General features: G+C 41.5%; 1 protein-coding gene across 2 annotated transcripts; it reads left to right on the top strand.

The window, feature by feature from the left end:
- The first annotated feature begins 7,462 nt into the window (after positions 1–7,462).
- Positions 7,463–25,861, top strand: SCAMP4 (secretory carrier membrane protein 4). 2 transcript variants are annotated; one of them, XM_083349990.1, is made up of 7 exons: positions 7,463–7,675; positions 17,154–17,210; positions 17,577–17,705; positions 19,744–19,900; positions 20,670–20,771; positions 22,029–22,146; positions 25,623–25,861. In XM_083349990.1, the coding sequence occupies exons 1-7, from the start codon at positions 7,519–7,521 to the stop codon at positions 25,791–25,793; spliced, it is 891 nt and encodes a 296-aa protein (XP_083206116.1). In that variant the 5' UTR covers positions 7,463–7,518; the 3' UTR covers positions 25,794–25,861. The 2 variants fall into 2 exon arrangements, with proteins under 2 accessions (XP_083206116.1, XP_083206117.1); XM_083349991.1 differs by lacking the exon at positions 7,463–7,675 and adding an exon at positions 7,731–7,751.
- The last annotated feature ends 1,420 nt before the right edge of the window (positions 25,862–27,281 follow it).

Below are 27,281 nucleotides of genomic sequence, written 5' to 3' on the forward strand. Positions count from 1 at the left end.
AGGCTGCTTGTGTGTTGAGTCCGATGCATGTGTACTTTGTCCGTACTGGTTGTGATGGCGCTGCTCGGCTTGTGGCACTGCTCGGCTTGTGATTGTGTGGTCGCATGCTGAGTGCGGCGACCATTATGTTTCGTTATACAACTGATGTGCGTGTGTGTGTGTGTGTGTGTGTACAGTAATTGACTACATGCGAAAGGTAAATAATTTCTTTATTTTAAAAAATTGTTGGTGAATTGAAAATCTTTTTAAAATTTTTAGTGTAAAAGTGTGACCCCCAAATTTAAAAATGAAAAAAAAATACTAATTACATCTCGACCAGTGGTCCTACTAAGAACTGAATATATAATTTTCATAAATAAAACAAGATGTGTGTTCCGGCACCTTTTTTCTTACAAAAAAAGCACTGATAACAACCAAAATTGTTTAAAACAAGCATAGATTTGTAGAATAGATAATCCCTTTTTTAGTTGTTAAGCATCCAAAATCTGGAATTTGATTCTGAGCAATAAAATGGTGAGAGTTCAGGAGAGAATTACTTATTGTGAAACTCAGCACCTCTGTACATACCTGTTCATTTCTGGAATGTGATTGTTTGAGTACATCTTCTCAAATTCTAGAAAGCAAAAATGATTTATTTTTCTAGCCCATGATTCACTGTGGACCTGAAAAATAGGTTACAAGGAAAGAAAACTTAGTGGGCAACAGTTTTTCAGGAATTTATAAAGATGACGTGAATTTCCAGGCCATACAATGAGGGGTCATTCCTTCCTAAATGATGCTTTCTATATAGTTCTACATAAACACATGCATATATATCTATATAATTCTTTTTTTAAGAAAAAATGAAAGCTTAGATGTGCATTTTATCACCTCTAGAACCCTCACACTATCTATGAAGAGAAGAAAAGGTTGATTGGTATAAAGTATATTTGTGAATATTGGTGCAAACAGAAAAATACATACATCTGCAGCCCGGTTTTCATGCTTTATGTTTTGAATGAAACATATGGTACCATAAGTGTGCATTTATTAAACTATATGGATCTTCCCAACCTGATGTCCTGCAAAAATGTTGACTTCAGGGCCCATAGTCCTCAGCCAGCAGGGCTATTGGAGTGGGGAAGGATACATCACACCACACACACACACACACACACTAAAGGACAGACAAGAAAATAATTTTAGAGTTAGGGTGAAGAACAGCTTCTGTTTGCATTGAATGTTTTGTTGTGTAAAATGGTAATTTCTATTTTTTTAAAGGAAAAGAAGTCCTATACTTTCTATTAGGGGCCAATTTGCTTTGAAACAAGAAAGCTTACAGTAAATATTTATTTAAAAGTGGGGAGGGAGAGGGAGCAGCGCAGAAAAACAGGACTTTTTCATAAAACTTTAAAAAATGTTATGTATTTAAATAAAATGTTTCGATAAGATGTCTAGAAAGATAGATGTATACAGTATTACACAAGAACGTTCAAGTCGAGCAAAATAAAAATGGTTTACGGAGTGGAAAAATGGGATCGAGTGTTTTTTCCCCCCACTTTTCCTTGTGTGTGTTTTTTTTTTTTAAAAAATAGCTACAAATAACTGCTCTTCAGTGTGTAGCATGAAACAGTGGTGAATTCATCACTGTATGAGCTATAAAGTGCCATCAGTTATATGGTATTCACATATTGTGCTAAACCAGCTGTTTGCTTATTCAATTTTTATGCCGCCTATCTCACTGTTGCAGCAACTGTGGGAAGCAGTTTTTCGTTTTAGTTTCTTCCATTAACTGTATGGTTCCTTAAGTGGAGCTGGATTCATACATCACGACATTGTTGAAAGCAGTGTTTTTCAACCTTGGTGACTTGAAGATATGTGGACTTCAACTCCCAGAAATCCCCAGCCAGCCATTTTGGGGACATTCTTGGACAGAAAGTATTTGCCTGTCTAGAGTTATTTGTCCCGTCTCTAGTCATGCCGGCCACATGACCACGGAGACGTCCTCGGACAAGCGCTGGCTCTTCGGCTTTGAAACGGAGATGAGCACCGGCCCCTAGAGTCGGAAACGACTAGCACGCATGTGCGGGGGAAACTTTACCTTTACCTTTTTACAGTAGTTGTGCACGTTCAGCTCCACGGCCCTCTGTCACACCACCCCCACTAGGAATGGAACTGATTTAGCTGTAAAACGTAAGGTATTGCCTGCAAATAGTAGAATCTTCGGCTTGGCATCCTATTATTATTCCATCAATGTGTCAACATTTCTAGTTAAGTGAGCAAGAATTGTAAAGCTACATTAAAATTAATTACAATAGAAATAGAAACAGAATAGAGTGGAATGGAATGGCATAGAGCTGGAAGGGACCTTTGAGGTCATCTAGTCCAGCTCCCTGCTCAAGCAGAAGGACCTATACCATTTCAGACAAGTGACTGTCTAGTCTCTTCTTAAAAACCTCCACTGTACATACAAACAACAGAGTGATAAGTCATAGATCATAAGATACAAACAACAATTGATAAATCATAATATACTGAGCTTGTCAATCAGAAGGTCAGCAAAATATCTGCGAATTCCTCACATACTGACGCCAAGTTCGCCGCTTGTGTCCGGTGGATTCCAGTTACTTGAATGCCCAGTGCATCAAACCAATCAAGCCCTATGAAGCTCGTTTTCTGGCCCTCCACCACAATCACATCTATGGGTCCTGAAAACCCCTTGAATTTGATGGCCAAAGTGACCTTGCCCTTGACAGCTACTAGGGAATTCTGGAAGTCAGTTAGAATGATGTTGGATGGCCTAAGCTTGGCCCATCTCTTGCTGTGATTGCACACAAACCAGAAAGTCTCCAGGGAAATAATGGATACAGCTGAACCAGTGTCCAGTTCCATCCTGCAAGGTATGCCTTGTAGCTCGACTTGAAGCCAAAGTTTTGGCTTAAGGGGGCAGCGAACTCCAGTGCGGCAAACACTCCGACAACTGGAGCAGAACCCTACTCTATGCTGCCCCGATACCTCTCCTGATTGGATTGTCCGATTGGTGGTCCTTCTGGCGACCTCTACAGACTGCTGCGATGTGGCCGGTTTTCCTGCAGGTCCAACATGTGGCTGTCCAGAACCGGCAGTTCGCTTGTTGAATGAACCTTTATTGTCAAAGTACAACCATGTATATATTGAGATTAGCTGAGCCTCCCTTCGTGCTCCCACCCCCCCAACTCACAGTGACAACAAACCCTCCATCTTATTACACCATGTGAATTAATTGCACCACACACTGGCCTCGCAAGTCAATCACGCATAAAGTTTATAAAAATTATTTCCCGTTCAAAAGCCTAACAGCCCATGGATAAAAGCTGTTTTTCAGCCTGTTGGTGCGGCTGGCTATACTCCTATATCTCCTACCCGATGGTAGGAGAGTAAAGAGATACCGTCCAGGGTGTGAGTCATCCCTGAGAATTTTCCTCACTCTTCCAAGGCAACGAGCCGTGGCGATGTCATCCAGTGGTGTCAGGGGACAGCCCACAATGTCTTGTGCTGTGCTCACCACCCTCTGTAATGCTTTCCTATCCGCGGCTGTCAGACCACCATACCAAACCACAATACCATACAAGAGGACGCTCTCTATAGTAGACCGGTAAAAGAGGGTCATTAGCCATAGTTCTACCCTGTTCTTCCGCAAGACTCTGAGAAAGTGAAGCCTCTGTTGGGCCATTCTACCCACCTAGGTTGTATTAACTTTCCAGGTCAGATCTTCACAGAGGTAGACTCCCAGAAATTTAAAGGAGGAAACTCTCTCCAAACAGTCCTCCCCGATGTAAAATGGGGCAGGTTACTCCTTTTTCCTCCAGAAGTCTAGCACCATCTCTTTTGTCTTGCCGATGTTCAGGTGCAAGTTGTTGTTACAGCACCATATGGATAGTTTTTGTACCTCTGCCCTGTATGCTGTCTCATCCCCACCTGTAATAAGACCCACCATGGTAGTATCATTTGCGAACTTAATTATCGCAGTAGATGGGTCAGATGATACACAGTCATATGTGTACAAAGAGTACAGATAGGGGCTAAGCAAGCAGCCCTGTGGTGAGCTGGTACAAAGCTTCAGGGGGCTGGACAAAGCAGACCCGACCTTCACTGTTTGTAACCAGTCCCTAAGAAAATCTTGAATCCAATCGCAGATGGCGGGGGAGAATTTCAAGTCAGTCAGCTTCTCAATGAGAATGTTCGGCAAAATGGTGTTGAAAGCTGAGCTATAATCAACAAAAAGCATCCTGACATAACTTCCAGGTATCTCGAGATGACTTGCTACAGTGTAAAGCAGTAGCTATGACATCGTCTGTCGACCTATTCCCCCTATAGGCAAATTGATGTTTATCAAAATCCAGTGGGAGGCATGTCCTGAGATGTTGGAGAACCAATCTTTTGAAGCTTTTCATGACTACAGATGTTAATGCAATAGGTCTGTAGTCGTTCAGGCACTCAACTGCAGTTTTCTTGGGGACTGGGACAATGGTAGCTGCTTTCAAGCACGATGGTACACATGTCGTTTGCAAGGAGATGTTAAAAATCCTTGTCAGGACCCCTGATAATTCGTCGGCACAATTCCTAACCACTATCCCCAGCACCCCATCTGGGCCTGCGGCTTTGCTGGGATTCACAGCCTTCAATACAGCTCTCACTTGGTTTTCACACAGGGTGAGTGGCTGAGAATCAGAAGGCCGGCCAGCAGAGGCTACGGGGTCTGGTCTTTTTACCTTGTAGCGAGCAAAGAAGATATTCAGCTCCTCAGCCAACGAGGCATCGGTGTTAGCCATGCTCCTCGTACCGTCCTTGTAGTTGGTTAAGTGCTGCAGTCTGTGCCATACTTGCCTCGGATCGTTGTCTGTTTAAGTGGTTCTCCACCTTGTGTTTATATTGTTGTTTCGCCATCCTAATGCCTCTTCTGAGATTTGCCCTGGCCTCTCTGTATGTGTCCCTGTCCCCTGCCTTAAAGGCAGAATCCCGGGCTCTCAGGAGTGTTCGTATCTCTGCATTCATCCAGGGTTTACAGTTCCTGTAAACTGTTGGTGGCAGCCGCCACAGCCCAAACACCAAAGGAAGGGAACTGCCTTGTAAGGGGGCTTCAGTTGCTTGTCATGGTGCTGTTGACTCTTGTCAACTTCGTGGTTGGAGTTGACGTCTTTTGAATGTTCAGCGTCCTCGTGGTGGATGGCTTCCTTGTGAGGAGTGCTTTTGGCGGGCCACAATGCCTTCACGGCTCCAGCGGCGGCTTCGTCCACCATGACTTCTTTTAAGGCTTCCTGGAGCAAGAGTCTCTTTGGCAAAAAGTTTTTGTTGCAGCTCTCTGCTGCTTAGTGCACAGATGAGTTGGTCTCAAAGCCTTTCTTCCAAGTCCGAAAATTGGCACAGGCACAAAGCTTGTCTCAACGCTGCAATGAATTCGGTGGCTGTCTCGCCGTGTTGTTGAACTTGTTGTTTGAAGGCATGCCTCCATGCCATCACTGACAGATTTGGTTGGAAATGGTTGCCGAGCTGTTTCTTCAGGTCTGCGTAATGGACTCCAGCTGCACCAGTGTGACTAAGTTCTCCACGATGTTGAATGTTGCAGACCTGCAGACACAGAGGAGAGTTGCAGCCTTCAGGCCATCATTGGCGACTTGGTTGGCGCGGAGGTAGTTCTCTACTCTTGAAATGTAGGATGACCAACTCTCTGAGTGAGTGACAGCAAATACCTCGAGCTTTCCAACTTTCGCCATGGTGGGAAAGTCTTCATGGCTCGCGCCTCGCATTGCCTCATCCTGCTTCTCTTGTAGGCCCTGGGACTGGTCCGCAGAGTGGTGTGGTTGCTAGCGTGGCTTGCTAGGCCGACCAAGGGGGGGGGAGCACGGCCCCTGCCAGGCGCTGTGCTGGCCTCACCTCCTAGTGACTTCCAGCTCTTCTGAAGAAGCAGGATCCCACCTTCGTTGCCAGTGTTGTGTAGTGAGTTCTTTGGAGGCAGTAAGCAAGATGAGAGGTTGCAAAAAGGAACATTGCTTTATTGAGGCAAACAGGAACAGAACTCAAACAGAGGCTTCTGCGCAGCTACTGATACGGTTGGCCACTAGGCGGTGGCCAATAGGTTTAAAGGAACCCATTCCCGCCCCAAATCTTCCAATGATCTTCTTGAAGACAGCAAGTCTGGCTTAGTCACTGACCGTTACACAGACACACCAATTGAGCAACCTTAAGCAGCATTCAAACAGACACGTGATACAGTTCAAGTAAAATCCCAATACATTACAGAAACACTAAATAAGATTTAGTTTTATAACTGGATTAAGGGTTGGAACAAATTTGAAATATTGACTTTTCCGATAAGATTTTGGAATTAACTATAAAAAAATGAACAATTTCTTGTGGAAAACAGTTTTTAGCTATTCTGGTTATTGTAAATCATTATAAAAGAAACTGAACACTAGAGGGGACCAAAGAGTTTAAGTAGAGAGAGAGAAATCAGCCTGATGCATTTAATAAGGACACAAATATTACGATATCAGAAATATTAAAGGAGATCTTAGAATGGAACCAGAAACAATTGACTACAATATCAACACTGTCAGTAAATTAATGCCTCCAAAAAGGTGTAAGGTATCTTGGGAGAAGGGCGGTATAGAAATATTAATAAAACTAAAAAAACTAAAACTAATTCTGACATTTCCCCCTCTTTTATTTGTGTTGTATTCACCTATTTTACCCAATTTCTATTTTTTTTTAATTCCATTTATATCCCGCCCTTCTCCGAAGACTCAGGGCGGCTTACAAGCTTAGCAGTAGCCTTCATTCTATGTATATGCCTGCTTGTTAGGGCTTTCACAAACACCCCAAGCGGCATTATTACAAAGTCAGCTTAATTGCCCCCAACAATCTGGGTCCTCATTTTACCTACCTCGGAAGGATGGAAGGCTGAGTCAACCTTGAGCCTGGTGGGATGCGAACCTGCACTAATTGCAGGCAGCTGGTGTTACTTAAGGAGGCATTAGCCCACTATCTACTTTGTCTATTCAATTTTTCCCGTCCTTCAGCTTTTAAGTCTTCCTTTTTGTGACATTTAGGTTGTTCTCAGGGTTGCAGGGAAGGTAAGTTGGGGGTCATTGACTGTAATTAAATAAATCTTGATGTGTTTTATAGAAAACTATTGGTAGAAATTATCAAGCGCTAGCCTGCAGCCTATTTATTGGCTTCTTGTTTCTTTATTGTTGTTAGTCGACCCTGAAAGGCAGAAGCTATCTACCACTTCAGTTATCTTCACTGGCGATTCTGAGGCCGGTTGCTGCGTTCCCAAATCTTTGGAGGTCACCAGATTTCACAGGATGTTTACAACAACAAGCTTTCACATTTTCTCAAGAGAGGAGAAACATTCACACTAAACCCGCAATCACTGCTTTCCGTATGATTCTAACCAGTACAAAGTTTATGTTTTCCTTGTCTTGACGGATCCGTTTAGCCTATCGCCCTTTGCCAAATGACTTGAAAGGCGGTTCCCAACCGGTCCGCTCGCGGAGAATGCCGGAACTTGTAGTCTACCCTCGAAGTCAGCCCTACGGGCAGCGTCGTCCGAAGAACTACAACTCCCGGTGGCACGGCGCAAGTTCGGATGAAAAAGCTTTCGGGAGAAGCAAAAGGCAAACCGCGGCAGATGTTCAAGACGGCGGAGGACGTGGTGCGTATCACCGAGAGCTTCTGAGGGGGCGACGCTGTTTCCCTTCCTCCCCCCAGCCGTTGGCTGCGGGAGACCGGTGACTGGCTGGCGCCGTTAGAAGAGGCGGGTCTTTGCACAAGCAGTCCCTCTGACAGGCAGCCGTTGCACGCTCGGATCGTCCTGTATGTGCAAAGGAAGCTGGGCGAGTGGGCAGAGCTGGGAGGTTGGTGGAAGGTTTGTGGTTTCGATGGTCGGGCTGTGTGTGTGTGTGTGTTTGTGTGTGTGTGTGTGTTGTGAATAGCACTGTGCTTGGCCAGGAAAAGCAGCGGGGAATGGGAAAGGTGTGGGAGCGGTTGTGCGAACTGGGGGAGGGGGCCCACGCTCGTGCTTCGAGGCGAGCTTATTATGCAACGCTCGTGTCCCATCGTGGGCCCAGGGAACTTAATGGGATGGGCTGGGCGAAAATTAGGGCGCCCCGAAGGTACCCTCTCCTGGCTGGGCTTCTGAGGTGGAAGCCGAGCTATACCTGGCTCAGGGATCCTGGGGAGGACCCAGGCTCCCCTGTTGTGAGCTGGAGCGTTTTGCACAGATGTGGCGGAGTTAAAAGGCAAACAGACGGCCTAAGAATTGACTTTGCCCTCGGGGAAACAGGTTCTTAGCGTGGCCTGCAGGAATGGAACCTCAAATGCAAAATGTATGGTTTGGGCCAGGCTTCCTCTGACACACACACACACCCCTCAGCATAGCAGCTTCCAAATATAATGCATTATTATAATACACACACACACACACCCCTCAGCATAGCAGCTTCCAAATATAATGCATTATTATAATACACACACACACACACCTCAGCATAGCAGCTTCCAAATATAATGCATTATTATAATACACACACACACACCCCTCAGCATAGCAGCTTCCAAATATAATGCATTACTATAATACACACACACCCCTCAGCATAGCAGCTTCCAAATATAATGCATTATTATAATACACACACACACACACCCCTCAGCATAGCAGCTTCCAAATATAATGCATTATTATAATACACACACACACACCTCAGCATAGCAGCTTCCAAATATAATGCATTATTATAATACACACACACACACACACCTCTCAGCATAGCAGCTTCCAAATATAATGCATTATTATAATACCCATTATCCCCAGCCAGCGTGGGGATGACCTAGTGGTGCAAATCTGAAAATGTAATAACTTAGAAAGGTTTTGTTCACTAAACTCTGGTGTGAAGTGGTCATTCTACAGTAAAATTTATTTGGAGAGGACACTGTGGCCTAAGGGGGTTTCCCTTTTATGAAAAATGATTTATTCAATTCCCTTTCTATAACTGCCCACCTCAACCAGTGAAAATTGCTTATAGGTCTATGTGTCAAAAATAAATAAACGTGATGGTAGAAACCAGTTTCAGCCTTGCCCCCATCCCTGTATAACTAGTTATAAGTTATTAGTTATAAGTATAACTAATACCCTTTTTAAAAGATTGTTTCATTATTGGAACTTATGATTTCTGCCAGCTCATCTGGAAAAAAAAAATGAACCAGTGGAATGCCATGGGGAACGGCCATCTGAGAAGTAAAAACCAAGAGATATTTTTTATTTAAAAAAAACCACTAGTGAGACTTGCTCCATTCATTTAACAGAGGAAGCACCTAATGATGGTCAAGCTCGCAAGATTTACTTTGCTGTTAGTGGGATCTACCCAGCATGAGTGGATGCTTTATTCAGGAATTCAGGATCAGTACAGTACCAGAATCAAATGTACCATTGTAATAATCCCAAATACACGCCTGATGGATCCATTTACAGAAATTCTCTACGCTACGGAGTGGAGTTTTTATCTGGTTCTTAAATCATACAAATTCATGATATAATTTCTTTGGCCTTAGCTTTTCATATTATGAGAACTGAGCTATTACAATTTTGAATGGTAGTTTATAGCTCAGTGTTCTTCAACCTTGGCAGTGTGTGGATTTAAACTCCCAGAATTCCACAGCCAGCCATGCTAAAGTTCCTGAGCCTGAGAAACACTGACCTTCTATCAGTGGTCAAGGCAATTATAGTTTTGCCAACAAACCATGGTTTAGTTATGGTTTAGCTATGACTAGGTAATTGGGAGTCAGGAAGTACTTTTGCTTAATCTAATATTTCATATTGTATGTTCATGCCTGAGAGTGTATTTTTGTGCATATTTGTACATTTTTGTGCATCTTTTTATGGGATTATCAAGAGATTTTAGCCTGTTAGAAATTTATTATTGTTTAAAAAAATTGCTGAAAATAAAATCCAGGAGCTTTCATCAGAAGAAGAGACTGATGACATATTTTATTTTTAATTAATTATCTTTGCTGCCTAAGAAAATCAGCCGGGTAGCTATGAAAGCTTATTAGCATAAAAAATATATTAAAACAATACGGCAATATTTGATTCAAAAAATATTTCATTAAATTAAAATGGCAATAAATCAGAACTTCTCATCTGTAGTTGATTGCCAAGGAGGACATGGATTGCTAATCCACATACTTCCTGTTTGTACAGTTTTGCTTGAAAGAAGGAAGTAAAGAGGAAATGGCAAAATCTAAAATGATAACAGCCTGTCAGGATAGAGCAGAGTGAATTGCATATGAAGCCTGCAGTATGTCATTTGGTGAGGGATACAGCTTAATGATGTAAATTGCCTGGTGTCTTAATGCTGATATAGAGTGATATATAGCCATCACAAATTGTATTATTGTGGTGAAAGGGTTTTTTTTTTTAAATTCAGTGACATTTGTAGAGAGCCAATCTATCAAACCTGATTCTTCCAGGATATTTCCAGGCTTGGCTTACTGAGAACTTAAATTTCATAGAGTGGAAGAAGGCACAAAAGCATTAGCCATTCTTGTACTACTATAAACCAGCAGGGAACATTAATCAAGGAACAGAAGTAGCAAGCAAACAAGAATAAAGAAAAATCAGGGGTGGGGGAATGATCATAGAATGCTTACATTCTCCGATTTTAAGGAAAAGTGGATGTGATTAAGGTGCTGGTCTGGAAACCAGGAGACTGAGTTGGCTCGGTGACTTTTGGCCAGTCACTAGGAGACCCTGAGTTCTAGTCCCACCTTAGGCATGAAAGTCAGCTGGATGACTTTGGGTCAGCCACCAGGAGACTGTGAACTCTAGTCCCACCAAGAGAGCTGGCTGGGTCATTTTGCACCAGTCACTTTCTCTCGGCCCAACCCACCTCACAGGATTGTTGCTGTGGAGGAAAAGAGGAAGGAGCATTATGTATGTTCAACTTCTTGAGTTATTTATAAATTTAATTATTTGATTGATTGATTGATTAAAATCAAATAAATTAACACCAAGAGCTATGACAAGTAGACTTCCATAGGTAGATGGGAATACCTCAAGATTTTTTTTTAAGAGGGGGGCAATGCCTTTTAAAAGAGATATGGAAAATTGAATTGCAAATAAGTCAGAAAGCAGAAGAAGCCAGCAATTTATGCACAGTAACCTTAGGGAAGACCTGAAAATTGAAAAAGCCAGGATAGGAGATGGAAATTTATAACCAAGGAAAAGTTCACCGGAATTGTAGGCTTATTGTCAGAATCCCTAACATTCAATTCAAGATGAAGGAAGATTGGTGAAGAAAATTAGGAACAACAAAAAAGCTTGTTTACACAGATTAAGAATAACAAAAGTTTATCAGAGAAAATGATAAAATGTTAAAAGTTAGCAAATAAAAGGTGGAACTAGAATAGTCATATATTTCCACCTAATTTCTTTTAAGAAAATGCATGTTCATCTAATCTAAACAATTCTGAAAAATAATCTAAACAGGATTCAGTTTGATAGAAATGTGAATTAGGAATATCTATTTTCCTTGAATGAATTAAAATTTACCGGTACAGAAGTAATAGGATCTAAGTGCACTGAAGTTTACTGAAGACCTCGCCAAAGTTTTTTTTTGTATTATCTGAGAATTTATGGAATGCTGGAGGGGAGTAAATATTGTCTTTTCCTTCAGGTAGATGTAGATAGGATCAGTGAATTATGAATAGCAATAATAAATAATAGGTTGTTTTTTTTATAATAATTTTATTAAACATTACAATTAAAATGCAAGATACAAACTGAATTTTTTAAAAAAAGTGCAAAGGATGAAAAATAGAAAAGAAAAATAAGAATATAATAAAGAAAAAGAAAGAAAATACATAAATTATTCCCCTCTTCATCACAAGTATAAGCAATTTAATAAGTGATCACTTTTTCTTAAAATACAACAGATTATCTTTTCTTCCCATATCTCATCTTTTAGCTATAAAAAAAAGTTAAAACCTTGTCATTCAGTCCTGGTCACCAAATGCCCATTAAGTGTTATTAGAGATAACATATCTATTTTAACCTTGATAAATCAACTTTGTATTCCTTCCTTTTATTTTTAAGGAATCTTGAACTTTATTCCCTTCAAATACTCTCATAGAACTTCATTTTTTTTCTTTTCTCTTCCTCACAAAATGCTTCAACACTTTTTGGTTTGAACCAAGTCCCTTTTGTGAATCTCCTATAAGAAAGTTATCTTGGACTGTTATTTGTATATTTTTTTAATTATTAAGATATCAGTTGGTTTCTTTACTATGTCTGTGTACCATCTTTTTCCACATCATTGTAGCCTGCTTTTTTAAGATCCACTTTCAAATCAGTCAGTCTTGTCCAGTAAAATTTGTTCTTCTTTCATACCTTCTTTCATACCTTCATACCTTCTATCCATAATGGCAGACACTTTTAAAATTAACATCTGGGTCCATTGTTCACAAATATCCTTCAGTTTATGCATTACAGATAGTCCTCATCTTACGATCCCAATTGAATCCAAATTTTTTGTTATTAAGTGAGACATTTGTTGTAGGTTTTGCCCCATTTTATGACCTTTCTGGCCACAGTTGTTAAGTGAATCACTGTAGGTGTAAACTAGTAACACAGTTGTTAATTGACTGGGCTTGTCGCAGATTACATGACCTCAGGACACCACAACTGTCATAAATAGGTCAATTTGCAGGAGTCTGAATTTTGATCACGTGACCATGGAGATGCTACAGTGTTCATAAGTGTGAAAAATGGTCATAAGTCATTTTTTTCAGTGCTGTAACTTCGAACGATCGCTAAATGAACTGTTGTAAGTTGAGGACTACCTGTGTTACCTTTAAGTGTAATCTTTAGTTCCTTCTGGTTACCTCTAGTGTCCAACCTTCAAAGTCCCATCCAATCATATTTTTTTAAAGAATTTAGCATTTTCCCACAGGAAAGATCCTTATAATTATTTTTAAAATCTTATTTCAAATCCATCTGATCTTTATTCCATTTTTAATTTTCCAAAATCAATCTCCGACTCTTTTGCTGTTTATTCATAAAAAAAAGTCCTTAATCTTGCATTTAAAACTTGTTTTACCAAGGATTGAAGGAAACTCACTTAGTGCTCACCTGTCTTTGCAAAAGTTCCTAATAGCTAACAAGCAGTTTGAAAGCAATTTCCGAAAGTCATTAAGAAATGAAGCTTGGCGAACTTTCTGTCCTGAAGTGAATTCAGTTCACAAAAACAAACATTTAAGTCTTTAAATGCTACAAAATATTTGTTGCATCTCTGAGGTACTGCAGAAACAAAACTCAGTGTGTAACCTAAACATAATGAGTTCTCATAGACATTAGAATAACTGTTGGGTTAGTGAACAAACAGGATAAACTGGAAAGAGGCAAACTTAAATATATTCTAGACTCTTCATTCAGATTTTTCCTTCTTTAACTTGATGTCCTCCAGATGTGTTGGAACTGCAACTGCCGGAATTCTTGCTCACAGTGGTGGCCAGAGAATTCTGGGAATTGAAGTCCCAAGAGTACCAGATTAGTGAGGCTGGACTTCAACAGGCAAAGACTTAGAATAATGTAGGTATTTCCTCCTTTTATATATTTGGATTTTTTTAATGTATACCTAAACTATTTGCTTGATTAGATGCTCTGGAAGACCAAGCTTCCTTAGCATTTCTGAATATATGATTTGATTTTCTTTCTTAAAGCAGTACTGATTTTCTGAATCTTCCTTTTGCTGCCTCTCCTGACAAATTTGGCTGCTGCTAAGAGGAGACACTTGTCTCTTTGTATTCTCTTGAGATTTTTTTTTTAAAAAAGGCCTTCTTAGAATTGGCACAAGGGGTCTTCTGTCCATTTGCTGAAGGGAGGACTTGTTGCCCCTTCCGTAGAACAAGGCCTACGTTACGCAGATTGTGTGTCTCTTGGCTAAAGCTAGTGATAGAGCAAACTGCTCTACGTTTTGCAATAATAATCAAATAATAATGGCTGAGATATTCTCCAGGCAACAGTAATTATGCACATGCGGCTTTTCCTATGCTAAGACAGATGTGTGCCTTTTATATTAGCATCTCTTTCAGATTATTATTTTTATATATATAGTAGCACATTCCACATGCACTTTTTAAAAAAACCAAGCAGTAAATGCTTCTCTGCAATGTGTGATTTAATCAAGGAGAGAAGCAACTTAGAATGAAGGAGAAATTTCCTAACTGTGAGAGCAATCAACCCATGGAATAGCTTACCTTCAGAAGTTGTGGGTGTTCCATCACCGAAGGCTTTCAGAAGGAGATTGGACAACCAGATTTAAGGTGCTGGTACTTACCTTTAAAGCCCTACATGGCTTAGGCCCGGGATATTTGCAGGACCGTCTGCTACCGGGGACGACTTCCCATCGCCCAGTGCACTCACACAGAGAGGGCCTCCTCAGGGTGCCGTCGGCCAGACAATGTCGGCTGGCGACCCCTAAGGGGAGGGCCTTCTCTGTGGGAGCACCAGCCCTTTGGAACCAACTCCCCCTTGAGCTTCGGATGGCCCCAGACCTCCGGTCCTTTCGCCGCGACCTCAAAACTTTCTTCTTCCATCAGGCTGACCTGGATTGATGATGGGCTTTTAAATATGTTTTAATTTTTAACTGTGTAGTTAATTTATTTTGGGGCTGTTATTTAATTCTTTTTTTAATTTTTGTATCGTTTTTTATTGTTGTTAGCCGCCCTGAGTCCTTCGGGAGATAGGGCGGCATATAAGTCCCAAAAATAAATAAATAAATATATAAATTTTGTCTGAAATGATATAAGGATCTCCTGCTCGAGCAAGGAGTTGGACTAGAAGATCTCCGAGGTCCCTTCCAACTCTCATTATTCTACGTTCTAACTCAAAAGTCATAAACTCTTCTGTTCTATTTGAATGTATTTTTTTTTTCATTTTTGGTTTGTTAGAAATGAAGGTATACTTTTAAATTATTCATTGGTCTTATTTAAAGTATTTAAAATGATTTTCATTTCGTTTTACAAATGGAGCTACAAGGTATTGAAAATTAAGGAGTGTGACTTCTCTTTATTTTTGCCTCTTTAGGAGTAACAGGTAAAAAGTAGGTTTGTGGTCAGAAATAAATGCCAGTATTGTAGAAAAACAAAGTTAGGTGCTCTGGCATTCTCTTCCACTGTACCAAATCAAAACAAAAATAAACATTTTTTTAGAAAACAGTCAAGAAAACGCCAGGATTGTAAATAAGCTTTGCGCCACAAACAACATTCCTCAACTTGAAGCATATTGTTGTGGGGAAAATAGGAGGAGGAAGGTGTGGTGAATAAGTTTGCCGCCTTGAGTTATTTGTAAAAATAAAGGGATAGAAAAAATAAAACAAGTATTAAAGTATTAATTTCTCCTTTTTAGATCTATAGTGGGAGAAGTTTTTCTATCATTTCATTTGTTGGTTTATTTCTTCATTTGGCTCTCTCGTTAACTACATACATAGAAGATGGATTTCAAAAACAACTTAAAACCTCTGTTGTTTTTGTAGACCTAACCCCAGCATACAACACTGTTTTGAGACTAAGTGCCATCTATAAAGTGCTTCAGGTAATACCCTGCAAGAAAATTGCCTGTCTCGTTGGTAGCATGCTCACCAATAGGAAGTTACATGTAATTATGAGAAACAATATAAGAAGTAATGAGAAGATGCTCAACAATGGTCTCCCCAAGAATCAGTATTAGCACCACTCTTGTTCAACTTATATGTTGTTGTTAGTTGCGAAGTCGTGTCCGACCCATCGTGACCCCATGGACAACAGACTCCAGGCCTTCCTGTCCTCTACCATCTTCTGGAGTCCATTTAAGCTCACACCTACTGCTTCAGTGACTCCATCCAGCCACCTCATTCTCTGTCATCCCTTTCTTCTCTTGCCCTCAATCTTTCCCACCATTAGGCTCTTCTCCAGTGAGTCCTTCCTTCTCATTAGGTGGCCAAAGTATTTGAGTTTCAACTTCAGGATCTGGCCTTCTAAAGAGCAGTCAGGGTTGATCTTCTCTAGGACTGACCGGTTTGATCGTCTTGCAGTCCAAGGGACTCGCAGGAGTCTTCTCCAGCACCATAGTTCAAAGGCCTCAATTCTTTGGCGCTCAGCCTTTCTTATGGTCCAACTTTCACAGCCATACATTGCAACTGGGAAGACCATAGCCTTGACTATACGCACTTTTGTTGGCAGGGTGATGTCTCTGCTTTTTAGTGTGCTGTCTAGATTTGCCATGGCTTTCCTCCCGAGGAGCAAGCGTCTTTTAATTTCTTGGCTGCAGTCCCCATCTGTGGTGATCTTGGAGCCCAGGAAAATAAAATCTGTCACTACCTCCATTTCTTCCCCATCTATTTTTTTTTTAACTCCCTGTAAACCGCCCTGAGTCCTCAGGGAAAGGGCGGTATATAAATGTAATAAAATAAATAAATAAAAATAAATAAATAAAAAATATTTGCCTCAAATACAGGGGTGTCAAACTCAATTTCATTGAGGGCCGCATCAGCATTGCGGTTGCCCTCGGGGCCGGGTGGGTATGGCCAGGCTGGGCGTGGCCTACTGGGTGGGCGTGGCTAGAGTGCGTATGGCCTACTGGGTGGGCGTGGCCAGCTGTACATCGTTCGCATCAAGGGTGCCTATGGGGGCCTGGGCAGGAGTGGGGACAGATCTGAGGGTCTCTGGCAGAAGGAGGGTCTCTGGGCCAGGGCCAAGGCAGTGGGGGCCGTTCCCTCACTGTTTCCAGGATGGCTTCACGGGCCGCATGAAACCACTTCGCGGGCCGCATCCGGCCCCCGGGCCTTGTGTTTGACATTTCTGCTCAAATATATGTATAGCCAATTGACTTGAAACTTGTTCTATCTATCTATCTTCCAGCTGACTTAGGTTAGGACTGCCATATGCTAAATAAATACATTCATTTGGCATGAATATTTCCAAATACAAGACAAGTCCTTTCATATCTTAACTTTTTGAGGCCAATTGATGACTTATTGAGAGGTCTTGACAAATTGAACCCTTTGTCCTCCTTTTTTTATCAGTGCTGAATCTGTGGGAAATGAAAGCCTTAATCTCTCCCTGGACTTAACATTTCTTTTCCTCTGTTTTAGATCCAGCTCTTCATGACTTAACCCTTTCTGACAAGGCACTTAAAGAAGGAATGGCAGGTAAAGTGCAAGTGGAACAATTCAAATTTTCTCTCTCAAAGCTAAAATTGACTTGGATGACTGCTGTTTCTCTAGTCCCTGTTGAGCTGTACGAATATATATACATATGAACATCTTTCTGGAAAACATCTCTCTCCAAAGCTATTTTGTTCATGACTACGTTGCCTAAAGGTCTAACAAAATTTTGCTTGGATTGCAGTTTGTTGCATTCCTAGTTATGTTGGGCTGTTTCTTTTGACTAATTTGTGTTCCCCAATAACTCTGTAAGCTTGTTTGAGTATTTTTATCTTCAGACTGATTTACGGTTCCAATGACTAAAGTTGCCATTCCCTCTGTTAACTCAGCTGATTTTTATTCTCTTTGTAGAGAAAGTGAACAACTTCCCCCCACTTCCTAAATTTATCCCGCTGAAGCCATGCTTCTACCAAAATTTCACTGATGAAATCCCAATTGACTACCAGACTCTGGTGAGAAGGATCTATCGCTTGTGGATGTGTAAGTTCAGCTGTATTGGAAACCTTGTTCACAGTGACAGTGGAGGGAGGTTAAAAATGCACCTCCGTATCTTTCTGAGTTTAATCTGGTGTTTCTTGTCTTTTATCTTCAGTTTTGTTTTTAAATAGCAAGATACCAGTCCTTATGGATATAGAGTGGAAAGCTAACACAAAACCTAGTGAAAATCCAGACAAATGGCAGGTTTCCAGTGAGATGAGAATATAGTTTGCCAGGAGCCAAGATGTGTATCTAACTAATCTTGCAAAATATGTGCAGAGCATGGAATATTGGCAAAGATCATAATGCATGAATGATCTTGCAAAATTCATAGCCCCAAAGGCTAGAAAGATTGGACCAGTCTTTTCTCATTAGCCTTTCCAGAGATATTGGTACTGGCCCTTTGGGCACCCTTAGTTGTCGTGTTCCTCCACCTTCCTCAGCATTATGGACTTTTTTGCCTAATTTTTTTCCAAATAAGAGTTAGAAGGAGTGATTTATTGATGACTCATCAGCCACATGTCCTTGTTTAGAACAGTCTTTTCTAGAAAGTAAGTGAATCAACAGGAAAGGCTGTTTCCTTCATGCCCATGCAGTGATTTCCCTAAAATGTTGCAGTTGCCAGCCAAAGCCTGATCTAGGAAACAAGATTAACTTAAATCTATTCCAACAAAGGGGCTACTTCTTAGAGCTGGTGTTGGTAAAGGGTTGAACTTGGTATTATCACGTTATATATTTATTTGGTTTTTATTCCGACCATCTCTCCTATAAGGCTGGGCAGCTGATAAGTTATAAAACAACTAGAAATTAAAATATTTTAGAGTATATTAAAATAGTAAACCTATGCAGGTTAAAATTTTAAAACCATACAAAATCAAAACTTAAAGTGATAGACTTGTATAAAGTAAGCATACTTGCTGTAGTGGCGCAGCAGTTAGAATGCAGTACCACAGGCAAATTCTGCTGACTGCCAGCAGTTCAGCAGTTCGATTCTCACCGGCTCAAGGTTGACTCAGCCTTCCATCCTTCCGAGGTCGGTAAAATGAGGGCCCAGATTGTTGGGGACAATATGCTGACCCTATTAACCACTTAGAGAGGGCTGTAAAGCACTGTGAAGCATTATATAAGTTTACATGCTACTGCTGTACTTGAATCCTCAAATTGGAAACAGCCATGTAACCATCATACCAGCCTTTTCTTAGCTAATGGCTTCCTTAAATCCAAGCAGGCTAGATTTCCAGGGATTCTGAGGACTGAAAATCAGCCATAGGGAAAGGCGGGGCTGTGGAAATCTGGTGTCAGTTATCCCTCTTTCAGTGCCGATCCAAATTAGACTAACTGCAACAGATAATACTGTTCAGAGTCATGTAAATGAGATGGGTGGCCATATAAATTCTATAAATGAACAAATATCCAGGAGGCTGGATCTGATCTTTCATAATGTGTGCTGATGTTTTGAGAGTGTATTCTTGGGCATATTTGTACACCTTTGTGCATCTTTTTATGGGATTACTTACAGTCGATTTAATCTGCTAGAAATTTATCATTGTTAAAAAAAATGTTTTCCTGAAAATAAAGATCCAGCAGCCTTTATCAGAAGAAGAGACTAGATATATTTTATTTTTAATTATCTTTGCTGCCTAAGAAAATCAGCTACCGGTAGCCATGAAAGCTTATCAACATCAAAAAATGTGAAAACAGTAATAAGCCATCAATATGTGAATAGAAGAAAATATTTACTAAGTTAAAATGCTAACAAATCAGATCACCTCAGCGGTGGTTGATTGCCAACGAGGACACACCCAGCCTCTGTCATAAAGACTTCTTCTGAGTGGGACTTCTGGTCCTTTGGCTAATTGGCTTTATTGCCCAAGTACTGTTGAGAGAAGCTTTCCTTAGCACCCCTTCCACATTCACCCTTTTGGAATTCACCAAGATCCAATTTCTCCATAAGCTTTCAAAGTCCATATTGTATATCATCGCTTTAAAGTGCCTTGGATTTTCCCAGTACTTTGAATGTCTCTTTTTTTTTCCTTCATAGTTTACTGCATCACTTTGAGTGTTAACCTCATTGCTTCTCTGGCTTGGTTGATCGGTGGTGGAAGTGCTACCAATTTTGGCTTGGCAATTCTTTGGCTTGTCCTCTTCAGCCCCTGTAGTTATGTGTGTTGGTTCCGGCCAGTCTACAAAGCCTTCCGGTAAAATTTTGCACCGGTGTATTTATCTCTTGCCCTTAAATTTCCAAAATCAGAGCTCTAGGTCTGGTGCTGCAGAATAAAGAGTTGGAGTGCCCCCCTTCATCCTACCCCTAAATCTTAATTGCAATATTTTGATCAAGGAGTTGAACACTTTCCATCTGAGGAAAGAATGCAGCAGATGGGGCTATTTAGAGAAAGAAAAAGACACAGGGAGATTAATAGATTGATGCATCATAAAGCATGAGTCAGCAGGGATATCTTTTACCCCATTTCTCACAACATTAGAATTAGAGACCACACAATGGAACTAATTCATAGAATTATTCTCCGTTACAACTGGTCCTCCATTTATGACCACAATTGAGCCCAACATTCTGTTGCTAGGTGAGACAGCTGTTAAGTGAATTTTGCCCCATCTTACAACTTTTTTGACACAGTTGTTAAGTGAATCACTGCTTTGTTAAGTTAGTAACATGATTGTTAAGTGAATCTGGCTTCCCCATTGACTTAGCTTGTCAAAAGGCCACAAAAGGGGATCACGTGACCCCAGCACACTGCAACCGCCATAAGTACGAACAGTGGCCAAGCATCCAAATTTCACATAACCATGGGGATGCTGCAGTGGTTATAAATGTGAGAAACAGTCATAAGTCACTCTCTTATTCTCATTGTAATTTTGAACAGTCGTTATGAATGGTTGTAAGTCGAGGACTACCTGTATTTACTTGTATACTAAATTTATGTTTCTTCTTCCTCATGCTTCCCCCAGGTCAGACAGCTCTTTTAATTTCATGGCATTTTTCTTCATTTTTGGAGCCCAGTTTATCCTGACAGTCTTCCAGGCAATCGGCATCAGTGGGTGGGGAGCATGGTAAGCAAAGCAACTGATTTTTACACATCTTCCATTTTCCCCCAATTTAGATTTTTTTTAAAACAAATATCCTCCTATACAAATAGAAAACAATGGTGCTACAGCATCTAATTGCTTTACTGAATTGTTTCTTAACATTTTTAACACTTTTAACTTGAAGTTCCATTTGTCCCTTTATTAAAGAACCCAGATCTTTGATGCAACCTTCTATGGGTTTGGAGCAGTTCTTCTAAAGCCAATCAAAAGATACTTCTGAACAATTATATAAATTTGATCAATCAATCAATCAATCAATCAGGGAGATTCAGTAGTGTAAAGTATTGTTTTGTTTCTGCATCTAGGCCCAAACCTGCTCTATCGCCACATTACATAATTGCAGGACTTGCACTGCTACAGACATATTGTGAGTGCAGTTCAAGATACTGGTCACTACTTTTAAAGCCCTATATGGTTCAGGGCCTGGCCATCTAAGAAACCACCTTTCTTAGACAGTATCTGTTTGTCTGCCCCAGACAACTGTGGAGCACTTATTAAGGGTGCCCAGTTCCCACCCAGAAAAGTACAGCTATTGTGGAATAGCTTGGGTCCAGAGGCAAGGTTGGCCCCTGTTCCCATGTCCTCTGAAAGCTGATTGAAAACCATGTTTCCTGGACACCTCTGAGGATTAGTTATAGATCCATTAGTGTTTCTTACTCAATGTATCTGTTAAGAAACCTGTAATTTTATTGTTGTTCTTACTATATTATTGTGTTTTAATGGTTCTGTTGTAATTTCAAATGGTCGCTAAATGAATGGTTGCAAGTCAAGGACTATCTGTACTCTTCATGGGACATGACTCTGATCACCGACCACTCACTGAGAAACCCTGTATTCTGATCTATTTTAAAAATTACCTGTTCCCCATTTCCTATTTGTATATGGCTTTAATAATAACATGGGTTTTATTTTGATTTTTTTTTCTCATGAAAACATTGACAGTAGTTTCCTTCTGAATCTTAATTTGTTACAGGTAAGAGAGAAAGTTTTAAACTAATTATAGTTTCCTGGCTGAGCTGAAGCAAATCATTACCAACCTTTAAAGCTGGTTTAAATATTTCAGTTTGTTCCAAACTACGGTTAACATCCTGCTTTGCTTCCATTTGGCTGGAAAGTCAAGACACATTGGAATAAGACTGACATTTCCATATGCCTTGGCCCAATAAAGCAGAAAAATGTTTTCTGAAAATTGCAACCCTCTTTTCTCTTGGTCTCTTCTAGTGGCTGGCTGGCTGCCATAGGTTTCATCAGCACTAGTGTTGGAGCTGGTGTGGTCATGCTCTTCCCAGCAGTTATGTTCACTTTGTGCGCTCTCGGGATGTTTATAAGTCTCATCCGGGTGAGTCAAAGGTTTTTTGGAATTTGTGGTGTATGGTGTGCCTCTTCCGGGGTGGTGTGTGTGTGCAAAAGAGGGTCACTCTGTGGCTCCATTAAGCACAGGCCATCATCTGGGCACCATATAATGCTCTCATCCCCTGCTGCCCCCTCCCCAACTGACCAGGTGGGCGAAAAGTCAGGTCTTAAAAGATAATTATTTAATTGCATTAAATGTTTGATGACTTGCTGTTTTCTTTCAGAAGTGTTGTTATTTATTTGACACACTTTTGAACATTCCTAAGTACCGTATCTTTTTGTCTGAAAGGAACCTTAGTTAATAGCATTAACAAAACATATTGTGATTAGCCCATGGGGGGCCTAACCTTTGGTACATCCTGTATACACGTACAGTGAATCCCATAGCAGCTACTTTATGTATGCGTTTGTTATTTGCTATTGATTTATTTGATGTTATGCCACCTTTATTTTAGTCAGCTCAAGGCAGTGTGCAGGCCTCAAGTTCTTATCCGTTTTTAACCCAGTAACAACCCTGTGAGGTGGGCTGGGAAAGAGGGACTGGTCCAAAGTCATCCACTGCTTCCATGCCTAAGGAAGAACTAGAACTCACACTCCCATAGTTTCTAGTCTGGTGACTTCAACCACTACACAAATTGTCTCTCTTATACTGATATTTGTGTTGTGTCACAGCTTTTAATAGTTTTTTGAGATGGGTAACCATATAAAACTAAATGTTAACAATAATGTAAGTGTAATACTCTAGCAACTCTTAGTGGCTTATAAGACTATGCATAAAACATTTACATAAAATCCAAACAACATTAAAACAATCTTTAACAAGCTATGGCTATGATCAGCCTCTCTCCCTGAAAGACTACTGGAAGGCAGAGTTTTCCACTGCTACCTAAAGAATAAAGGGTAGAGGGCTACCCCCAGGGGTTAGACCAATCCAGAGTGAGGAGACTGCACTGAGAACGTTTCCCCAGATGAATGAATGAACCTTTATTTTCAAAGTACAACCATGTATACATTGAGATTGGCTGAGCCTCCCTTTGTGCTCCCACCCCCAACTTACAGTGACACAAACCCTCCATCTTATTACACCATGTGAGCTAATTGCCCAACGCACCGGCCTCGCAAGTCAATCACGCATAAAGTTTATAAAATTATTTCCTGTTCAAAAGCCTAACAGCCCATGGATAAAAGCTGTTCTTCAGCCTGTTGGTACGGCTGGCTGTACTCCTATATCTCCTACCAGATGGTAGGAGAGTAAAGAGGTACCGTCCAGGGTGTGAGTCATCCCTGAGAATTTTCCTCACTCTTTCAAGGCAACGAGCCCTGGCGATGTCATCCAGTGGTGTCAGGGGACAGCCCACAATGTCTTGTGCTGTGCTCACCACCCTCTGTAATGCTTTCCTATCTGCAGCTGTCAGACCAGCATACCAAACTACAATACCATACGAGAGGACACTCTCTATAGTAGACCGGTAAAAGAGGGTCATAAGCCGTTGTTCTACCCTGTTCTTCCACAAGACCCTGAGAAAGTGAAGTGTCTGTTGGGCCTTTCTGGCCACCTGGGTTGTATTAACTTTCCAGGTAAGATCTTCGCAGAGGTAGCCTCCCAGGAATTTAAAGGAGGAAACTCTCTCCACACAGTCCTCCCCGATGTAAAGTGGGGCAGGTTCCTCCTTTTTCCTCCAGAAGTCTAGCACCATCTCTTTTGTCTTGCTGATGTTCAGGTGCAAGTTTATGTTACAGCACCATATGGATAGTTTTTGTACCTCCGCCCTGTATGCTGTCTCATCCCCACCTGTAATAAGACCCACCACGGTAGTATCATTTGCGAACTTAATTATCACAGTAGATGGGTCGGATGATACACAGTCATATGTGTACAAAGAGTACAGGTAGGGGCTAAGCACGCAGCCCTGTGGCGAGCTGATGCAAAGTTTAAGGGGGGTGGACAAAGCAGACCCGACCCTCACTGTTTGTAACCGGTCCCTAAGAAAGTCTTGAATCCAGTCGCAGATGGAGGGGGAAAATTTCAAGTCAGTCAGCTTCTTGATGAGAGTGCTCGGCAAAATGCTGTTGAAAGCCGAGCTATAATCAACAAAAAGCATCCTGACATAGCTTCCAGGTTTCTCAAGATGACTTGCTACAGAGTGTAAAGCAGTAGCTATGGCATCGTCTGTCGACCTATTCCCCCTATAGGCAAATTGATGTTTATCAAAATCCAGTGGGAGGCATGTCCTGAGATGTTGGAGAACCAATCTTTCGAAGCTTTTCATGACTACAGACGTTAATGCAATAGGTCTGTAGTCATTCAGGCACTCAACTGCAGTTTTCTTGGGGACCGGGACAATGGTAGCTGCTTTCAAGCACAATGGTACACATGCCGTTTGCAAGATCCCTTGTCAGGATCCCTGCTAATTGGTCGGCACAATTCTTAACCACTATCCCCAGCACCCCATCTGGGCCTGCGGCTTTGCTGGGATTCACAGCCTTCAATACAGCTCTCACTTGGTCTTCAGGGTGAGTTGCTGAAAATCAGAAGGCCGGCCAGCAGATCTTCACCCACCCTCTGTCTCTCTGGGGCATCTACTTCCAGCATGAATTCCAGTTCTACATACAAGGCTTATCTAAGGCAGGGATATCCAACAATGACAACTCCAAGACCTGTGGACTTCAATTCCCAGAATTCCCCAGTCAGCCCTGAGGCAAAATTCTAGAGACAGAACACTGGCTGTGCTCAAGTGATATTTTTGTTTGTTTGTTTGGTAGGTTGGTTTTTCCCTTAGTTTTTCATGGAACCCATCAGGTTTTCACATAATGCTCCACAGAACCCTTTTTGACAAATCCTGGTCCAACTGAAGGATGACAAAGACATAAGTCACTGTCTTCCATGCCTGTCTTTCTATTTTCCTTTATGGTCGGCGGCATATTCTCAAACAAAGCAGAAATAATGATTACGGTATGCTCAAGGCTGGTACTTGGTTAAGACAGTGAAACTGACTGGGGCAGGGAACGTGGCTTAGGTGTCCACAGAAATCATGTGACCTATCAAACTTTGGTTAAGGCACATCTAGAAACCCAGGAGATGGAATTCTAGTGCTGCCTTAGGCAGAAAAGCTGGCTGGGTGACTTTGGCCAATCGCCAGAAGACTTGAGTTCTACTCCCGCCTTAGGCATGAAAGCTGGTGGGTGACTTTGGGCCAATCACCAGGAGACTTTGAGGTCCAGGCGCACCCACTAGGCATGAAAGCCAACCTGGAACTGCAAGGGGGCAATTTAAAAATCACTCTGAGATCGTAATCCCCGTATCTCGGACTAAACATCATCCCTGCATCCTCACCTCTGATTGCTTCTTTTTTTTAAACCAAGTTAAAGGAAAGAAAGTCAGTGCTTTGGACAGAAGTGCAAAGCAGATCTCCAACAGATAGAAGCTTCACTCCTACTTTCTTTCTTTCTCTTTCCAATCAGGTTCACCGGATCTACCGAAATGGAGGTGGAAGCTTTCAGAAAGCCCAGAACGAATGGCAGAGTGGATCGTGGAGAGATCCTCCAAGCAGGGAAGCCCAGCACAGCAACTTTTCAGGAAACAGCCTCCCTGAATATCCAACAGTTCCTAATTATGGAAATCCCTGGTCCTGATCCTGATTGGTTGGGTTACCCAAGTAGTTTGGTTTGAGTTGTTGCAAGAAACACATTGGGTTCCTCATTTGAGGCTCCCTGTCTCTCTCTCTCTTTCTCTCTCTCTCTCTCTCTTTTTCCTTTGAGGGGTGGTGCTCGCTCTTCCGCTAACCATGGTTTTATTTATGGTTCTCCTTTCGTGATGGCAGTAGCTTGTGCCAAGACATGGCTGTTGCCCATAAAATTTGACTTTACTTTACTTTTAAAATTTACCTTTACTGACACTCACCTATATCATTCTTGCCAATGAATGCACAAGGAACGGGATAAAACTGTCATTTCTATTGACTGCCTCATTTTGAAAGAGCAGCCATTCACCACCAGGTTCACCTGAAGATTTCGGGGAAGAGACTTTAACTTTTCTCACCTTTTCCCTGTTTTTGAGCTTGCTTTGTGCTAATGCTGGCTCCCCGTATTTTGGGGGATTCTGCAGCTCTAGAGATTGTTGTGAAAGGCAATGTGTGATAGTGAGATAGGCACAAAGAGCAGCTTGTTCATGACAGCAACTATTTTTTGATGTTTGCTGCTGCCAGAGTAGGAGTTTTGTAACTGAATCCTTCCCCCAGGAAGATAATTCCTGGAAATAGAAAGTTAGCAGCATGATTAATGGTCTGCCCTAATCTTCTCACTGAACTGCTAGCTTTCCGTATTGGAGAACTGTATTAATTAAGGGGGATGAGTTTAAATATTGTCCCTGCTCTCCTAAAATAGGACCCATTTTCTGGAAGTTTTGACCGGTTGATAGGTCTTCATTTTGCTTATTTGTTTTGTTTAGAGTGTGTTGCTTTCTGTCGTTTCCCTTCGGCCTTGCTGGCCATTAACCTGCTTGTTAAAGCAGAAATTTTGCAGATGCCCATGATCTGGTCCAAGCCTGTCCCTCTTAGAAAGAGGTATTCCCACAATTGAACCACAGAGCTCTTTTCATTGCTGGTTCTGGTAGATCAAGTTCTGTTCAGATATTCCACTTTACCCCACAACACGTGGATGAGGATCTGCAAAGTTTTGAGACCCACAATCAGGCTGCATCTACAAGTATTCCTTTCCTCAGATTTTTTGGGGGTGTCTAACAGCCATTGAGTGCAATCAGTCTTTCTTAACCTCGGCAGCTTTAAGAGGTGTGGACTTCAACTCCTAGAAGTGAAGTGGTGCTGGCTGGGGAATTCTGGGAGTTGAAGTCCACACCTCTTAAAGCTGCCACGGTTGAGAAACATGGCTTTGGCTGGGCCAGTTTGACGTTTCAGCAGTTCTCATCTATTTCTTCCACAAGTTTCCAATGATCTTGGGTCTCTTGGCTTTGGGGCACCCTGTTCAGTCAGCGCTCGTCTTCTCACCCTCTCACCTGTGTGAGTCTAAATTCTGGCATCCTGGGATGTAAAATCCTCCCCTGAATTTGAGCCAGTTCCTTGCCCAAGGATGCTTTTTGGAAGGTACCAGTTACTGTGCTACCTC

Source organism: Vipera ursinii (assembly GCF_947247035.1).
Source record: "Vipera ursinii genome assembly, chromosome: 1".
NCBI classification, from domain to species: Eukaryota; Metazoa; Chordata; class Lepidosauria; order Squamata; family Viperidae; genus Vipera; species Vipera ursinii.

Excerpts from the sequence above, each read along its gene's own strand:
- SCAMP4 (XM_083349990.1), top strand. The coding sequence starts at position 7,519 with ATGCCGGAACTTGTAGTCTACCCTCGAAGTCAGCCCTACGGGCAGCGT. Across the intron at positions 19,901-20,669 it reads CCAGTCTACAAAGCCTTCCG|GTCAGACAGCTCTTTTAATT; the intron begins GTAAAATTTTGC and ends TGCTTCCCCCAG. Across the intron at positions 20,772-22,028 it reads ATCAGTGGGTGGGGAGCATG|TGGCTGGCTGGCTGCCATAG; the intron begins GTAAGCAAAGCA and ends GGTCTCTTCTAG.